General features: G+C 38.8%; 1 protein-coding gene across 4 annotated transcripts in view; it reads left to right on the top strand.

Moving 5' to 3' along the window:
- Cp110 (Centriolar coiled coil protein 110kDa) overlaps positions 1–4,606 on the top strand; it is a 9,460-nt gene extending 4,854 nt beyond the window's left edge. For 2 of the 4 annotated variants that reach the window (XM_028319413.1, XM_028319420.1), the window contains 3 exons: positions 2,329–2,468; positions 3,676–3,764; positions 4,422–4,606. In XM_028319413.1, coding sequence (XP_028175214.1) covers positions 2,329–2,468; positions 3,676–3,764; positions 4,422–4,492 — 300 coding nt within the window. In that variant the 3' untranslated portion in view covers positions 4,493–4,606. Of the gene's footprint in view, positions 1–1,026; positions 1,216–2,328; positions 2,469–3,675; positions 3,765–4,421 lie in introns of all 4 variants that reach the window. The other 2 variants (XM_028319399.1, XM_028319405.1) reach the window with 2 other exon arrangements.
- Positions 4,607–7,295: the final 2,689 nt, after the last annotated feature.

A 7,295-nucleotide genomic window follows, 5' to 3' on the forward strand; every position in this document is an offset into this window, starting at 1 on the left:
GGAGGCTGCTCCGCACGTCTGCCTATCTTTATATTCTATTTAGTTTTTTGTAAATCAAGATATTAAAGAGGCATTTTATTCCAATTCCTTGCTGATCCGTCCATCCACAATTTATTTGTATGACTATGTACCAAAAATGAACCGCTACTTGGGTTGTAGCGAGCGGCGGCGACCAAAATAGTGGCTTTCGCGAAAGGCTACCTGGTGCGGAGGCGGCTCCGCACGTCTGCCTATGTTTGTATTCTATTTAGTTTTTTGCAAATCAAGATGAGGCATTTTTATTGTAATTCCTTGCTGATCCTTCTATCCACAATTGTATGTATGAATATGTACCAAAATGAACCGCCACTTGGGTTGTAGCGACCTTCCATCCACAATTTTATGTACAACAAATATGAACCGTCACTTGGGTTGTAGCGAGCGGCGGCGACCAAAATAGTGGCTTTCGCGAAAGGCTACCTGGTGCGGAGGCGGCTCCGCACGTCTGCCTATCTTTACTATTTTCTCTATTTAGATTTTGCAAACCAAGATGTAAAAGAGGCATTTTTACTGTAATTCCTTGCTGATCCTTCCATCCACAATTTTATGTACCAAAAATGAACGCCACTTGGGTTGTAGCGAGCGGCGGCTACCAAAATAGTGGCTTTCGCGAAAGGCTACCTGATACGGAGGCTGCTCCGCACGTCTGCCTATCTTTACTATACTCTATTTAGATTTTGCAAATCAAGATGTAAAAGAGGCATGTTTACTGTAATTCCTTGCCGATCCTTCCATCCACAATTTTATGTACCAATATGAACCGTCCCTTGGGTTGTAGCGAGCGGCGGCGACCAAAATAGTGGCATTCGCGAAAGGCTACCTGGTGCGGAGGCGGCTCCGCACGTTTGCCTATCTTTACTATACTGTATTTAGTTTTTTACAAATCAAGATATCAAAGAGGCATTTTATTTCAATTCCTTGCTGATCCGTCCATCCACAATTTTATGTATGACTATGTACCAAAATGAACCGCTACTTGGATTGTAGCGAGCGGCGGCTACCAAAATAGTGGCTTTCGCGAAAGGCTTCCTGGTGCGCCGGCTGCTCCGCACGGACCGCGTGCAGGGCACGGTGCAGACCATCCGCGACGCGCTGCTGTGCGCGCTGCAACTGCATCAGGAGCGCGAGGGCATCCGCGGCGCCGACGTAGGGCTCCATCGCCGGCTCATACAGCAGGTGGGGTCTTGACTATGTCGACGACCTGATGGTTCTGCAATCTGCATGGTTCATATCATGTTTATTTGTGTTCCCGCTTGCATTTTATTGCACAGGCTATAGTCTGGTCTGTGAGCACGTAGAATTTTGTCCAATGACCCCAAGCTACCCATCCTTTTCGCTCGCGCGTAATTATATTGCTGTCGCGCTCGCACACTCACGCAGGCGCCCGTCGCGACGTGCTCACAGACCAGGCTTTAGTACTGCCTGCATGATCAGCAGGTGAAGATGTATATGGACGACCTCATAGTTCTGCATGGCTTTATTTTATTGCACTTGCGGTTTAACCTGATGGGTTCTGATTGCATAATTATTGTTCATCTGTTTGTGCTTTCGCTTATTCTTTGCACTTGTGGTTTTACTTGGTGTTTGGTATACAAGTATTTTTAAGTGTACAGATGAACGATACCTCTTTATTTGCGTTTTATGTTGATTTACTAAAGCATGGGGCTACTTCCTCTACAAAATAAAAGTATGGACTTTTGAACACCTTTAGCTCGCCTAGTCTTATAGCATGAAAGTAAGTAACTGTTTCCAGTCATCACCATTCTCACTCCTATTCTACCATGGGAGTTACTTGCATATTTTATTTCTCTCTTTTCAAAGCATGTACGATCATTTTAGTTATAAAAAAGTTTGTTCATTCTTCTTTAATTCCTGCAACCTTAGCATGCATTTTTATAACCCTTTATCAAAGCATGTTCGAACTTACTCTTTGAAACATTGTAAGGACAGCATCATACATACACATCAGGTTTTTTTTTAATAAATAAATAATAAATATCCTTGGACATTTCACACTGTGCCTCTAGTCCCAAACTAAGCAAAGCTTGTACTATGGGTACTAGACAATGGATATAAACATACTTAAATACTTTTTTTTTGTAAATACATACTTATTATACATAGTTAACACCCAGTCCAATACAAACAAATGTTCCTGCACACTAATGTTTGTACTGTGCGGGAATCGAACCCGCTACCTCCGGAATAGTAGTCCGTTTCGAACCACTACACCAAACGACCGACAAGGTTCCAGGTTTAACTTGTCAATAAACAAACCTCCCTCTTCAGATCACGGCGGCGTGCTACGCGCTTCACGACACGTTTATAACGAGCACGCCGGCGGAGCGCTGCGCCATGATCGCCGCCGACCGCGGCCGCCGCCGCGCGCTCGCCGCCAGGCCTCCGCCGCCGAGGGCTCATCGGCCCACGTAAGTCACTTAAAAGACTTTAGCTGATGGAATATACAGGGTGTTAGGTAAATGGGTATATGAGCCGACACTAACCCATGTTAACATGGTCATATAAATGGTATGGTGAAGTCAGAAAATTGATATCTTCATTTTAATTATTTTAATTTTCATACAAATCGGATTTTATAAAATTTATTTTGTATGAAAATTAAAAAAAATAAAATGATATCAAATTTTTGACTTCACCATACCATTTATATGACCATGTTAACATGGGCTAGTGCCGGCTCATATACCCATTTACCTAACACCCTGTATAGTCTGGTCCGTGAGCACGTAGAATTTTGTCCAATGACCCCTAGCTACCCATCCTTATCGCTCGCGCGTAATTATGTTGCTCGCACACTCACTGCGGGCGCCCGTCGCACAGTCGCGACAGCAATATAATTACGCGCGAGCGATAAGGATGGGTAGCTTGTGGTCATTGGACAAAATTCTACGTGCTCACGGACCAGACTATAGATCGTTCCATTCACGAAGACGCGCACCACCATTCTTCCCCTAATGTTTGAGTGTTATCGGTACACGGTAAATTATCCATGAGTGCACACGCACACTACAATAATGACGCTTGGATTGCTCGGATCAAATCCCCACATCCCGCGCTTCCCTCGACTAAAAATTGGTGGGCCGCGTCTTCGTGGATGGAACGATCTACAACCTTCTAATATAAGAATAGCAGGCAGCAGCGAAATAATCGAATTACGGTTTCTGTCACTGATTCAGCAGGTTCCTTAGTCCACCAGGGAGGGGACGAATATCCTACGGCACTGACCCTGGTGAATACGGGCAGCAGCTTTAATCATGATGACCCCTCCCAGGCAGTTTCTTGATATAATACACAAACGAAAAGAGTTAAACTTCAAAGAGGATTTTTCTATAGGAACATTGATGAGATCTAAAAAATCTTGCTCTTTCTAATCTTCGAATAGCTTTTTAGAGTTCTGTCTTACATAAAGTTGAAGGCTTTTAAATATAAGTAAAGTTCTCCCATTTTAATATTTTTACATTACAGAATAACTGAACTAATCTACCATACCATAACGTACCAACCGTAGATGCATGTAGAGGTCGATACCCGATTCGTTTAACGTTCTTTTTCAGATAATATTAAAGTTAAGTCTAGAATGTGTATGAACTAAGGTCAATTGTTTCCACAAAACAGGGACCTAATGTCGCAAAGCCACACCGGCGCGTTCCCGGCACGCTCCCGGCGCCCTTCGGCGGCGTCGCTCATGACTCAGTCCAACTATGGTAACACTGACTTCAATGTTGCCAGTCATTTCAGTTGATCAGCTTGGCAGCCGCCTGTTTTTGTTTCTAAGACAGCCTTGAATGTTGCAAGCTTATTAATTTAGTTATTTATCACGTGGTAACACCGAATAAGAATATTGCAAGCATGCTGCCGTTGTTCTGTTTTCTTTTATTTACTTTTCAGTCTTCGCTAGGATATATCTTTGTATGTTGGCAGTCTTATGTTATAACATTATTTTTTGTTGCAACAAGCATGTAATGTTAGCATGAGCAATCCTGTAGGATCTTTTATGTTAACTTAATCTCATTTTAGTCACATTTATTTTCTCTTTTCATTAAGATTAACCCCCTTACTAATAAAAATTCACACTTGAACAATGAACAGGGTGTAACTTTTATTAGTAAGGGGGAAAGATAAATCCATGTTATCTCTAAAATACATTCCAAATTGTTTTAAATTTATTCATAAATCCAATACAGTCAGCTTCACCCCAGGAAGTCTGGTTGGGATTAGTATTAATTGGCGACAATACTGTTGATCCTGGCTATACAGGATGAGTCCATACTCACACTTGAGCGTTGTTTCAGATTATGGGCATAAGTAGCCTTTTTTATTATTTCATGTGCCCTATTTAACATTATTTGTTGAATTTCCAGAGACATTTAGCGGCGAGAAGTGCAGCCGAGCGCGGTACCCGGCCAGCCCGCGGCGGCGGCCATGGCGCTGACAGACGGCGCGCGCGCGCTGCCCGCTGCTCGGATGCTTCTACGGAGAATGAAGTAGGCGCGACTTGTGTTCGGATACGCGGCGAGCAGGCATGGAACTACAGTAGAACGCCGATTATCCGAACGCCGATTAACCGAATCGCCAATTATCCGAATCGGTCCTAAGCATAATATTAAAAATTAAAACCAAGTACTTTTTGATTTGTTTTGTTGGAACTCAGATATATTTTAAGTGAGTGTTATTGTAGCAGTTCTATAATAACGCTCAGTAGAAATATGTCTGTTTGATAAACATAATAAAGTTTATTCTATGTGTGACAGTTCCTTTTTCTCTATTACCAGTCTATGTCCGATTATCCGAATTTTCGATTATCCGAATCGACCCCGGTCCCAATTAATTCGGATAATCGGCGTTCTACTGTATTCGGATATGTTTAACGAACGCTTGCAAGACGACGTGATATTATGGCTATGTTAAGTCGGCAATAGGTTTCTGGCGCTAATCTAATTACAGTAACACGTTGGACGCCGCGCAGCAGTCTAGATTCCCAGCAGTCAGACTTTAAAGTTCAATAAAATATTTATTTTTAGTTTGTGGTTGTTAGAAATGACGTTTTTAAAGACGTCATGAAAAAGTTTTGTACGATTTTATAAGAAAAATAGTTGTGTGTGCGTTCATCTTGTTAAGTCAAAGTTAAATTATAACAATGTATCGTAATTTGCGTTATTTATAAAATAAATTACATAAAAAGTCGACTTGCTTGCCTGCGTCGAGTGATCGTTAAGTATTTATTATTATTATAAATTATTGACAATTTATTATACGCCTAATTTGAATGCTGCTGTAAACTGCCTAAATTAATCAGCAAAGAAATATCGCCTTTTGCTTCTTTAGCAATTTCGGATCGTCTTTAAATGGATTTCCTACTTTATTCATTGCACATTAAGTATTTTCTCTCTCATTGGTATGTGCTCTATTTTAATCCATGAAGTTTTAATTTATGTATTAACCTAAGTCACATAGGTAATCTTGGTCACGAAATATCTTAAGTCATACTCATCATCTTGTTAGGCTATCGCTAGCATCACCAACTTAATTTTCTTTCAGTTAATAAATATTAAAATGCTTGTGGTTAAGTAAATGTTAAATAACAAGTATCTTTCATAAGGTTTAAAACCTTTAAATTAAGCAATGCATAATATTGTGATTGAAAGGTTGTACATTTCCTGTGGCTTCCGAAGCGCGAGTGCCTAGTTTGTCACAAACCCGTTTTCTGTTATTTTATAAACATTTTCTAATAATGTAAGACATTTAATATTTAAGTGCGAAAATATAGAAAAGAAACATGGAAATAAAAAACCGTAACAATGCATGGTTGTTGGAACCTGGTAAAAGTTCATTCAAGCATCTAACTCTGGTAACATAGTTCAAATAATTTTAGTGAAATGTAGAAGTATGCACACGTATCGTACAATATTAATTAAATAGCAGTAATTTTGTATCAAAGCTATTTCACCGCCAAAATAATGTATTTTTTTCAAACTGATGTGTTAAACCTTAAAAACGTTTAAAATCGGATTTTTGATTGCCCATTTATAACTTGGTTAAATAATGGTTTAACAAAGTAAAAAAAACTCATAAGACTGACATCAAATAAATAGTAGTCTCCTTATAATAATCAATTCCTTAGTGGTTTAGAACATTTTCTTCCAGTGAAAGCAATAAATCTAATATCATTCATTATACTAATGAAATCTCTCTAGTCACTGATTGTTAGTGATTTTTTAATTTCTTCAATAATATTTCCAATAATTCGTGAGCTGTGGAAACATTTTAAAGTTTCACATTTACTATTAGTCATTTTCTAATTTCATGCTGATTGTATTTGCTGAAGATTGTATGTTTAAATTACGCTGAAATTTTTCTTGATTCTTAGATATTGTAAGTAAAAATTATGCCTAAAATGTATTTATAACTAAATTGTATTACTCCAGCTGAACAAAGTGAGATTATTCCACAATATTTTTGTGCAAAAACATTTTTTTACGCAATAAAGTTATCTAAACTCTGATTTTTAATTCGACGGAATTTTGACATTTCAGAAGTGTTGTCAACATTGAAACATTCCCACTAAGAATGGAGAGCATTTTCACAAATTAAAAAATAATCCTTTCTTGAATTTAAGGTTTCACTTGAAAAACTAAGGCTTAAAAATGTACTGATCATTTCAAAATGGTTATTTGAATTTTTATTATCATATTATGGAAGTTACAAAAAAAATTGGGTAATTATTTTTCTATTACTGGAATCCCTGGCCAATAATCCATATGTGCGTTCCCTTCGAGAGGCCACTGTGGAAAACGAAGGTTTCGTATACATAAAGATTTAGCAGAACCTCTAAAACAAATGTAGCCAGAATGATAAATTTGTAGGTGTTGTAAGTTGGACGCTACAACTCGCCGAATGTGGTCCCTCAGATGAACTATGTCAAATGCCAAATTACTGAATCTGAACAAATAAGATGATTTTGATGAATGGTAATATTTAGGAGGTAAATCGTAGGGCTACATACGAAAATAAGAGCTCTGGATAGTTACTGCAAATAAAGAAAATCCAATCAGACGATGGGCCCTCAGTTCACCAGTGCACAAAATTTACTTTAATGCTACAAATTGGAACTTGAGACTAAGTTTCTTTGGTAAGGTTTTAATTTTAGCAGAAGTAGCCACAATGCTACCCTGAGAGTACAGGGTTTATATATTCTACTAGTACAGAATAAAAGCTCTAGTAAAGTGAGCCCTCGG

Source organism: Ostrinia furnacalis, unplaced genomic scaffold (assembly GCF_004193835.3).
Source record: "Ostrinia furnacalis isolate ACB-3 unplaced genomic scaffold, ASM419383v2 OfSCF0398, whole genome shotgun sequence".
Taxonomy (NCBI): Eukaryota; Metazoa; Arthropoda; class Insecta; order Lepidoptera; family Crambidae; genus Ostrinia; species Ostrinia furnacalis.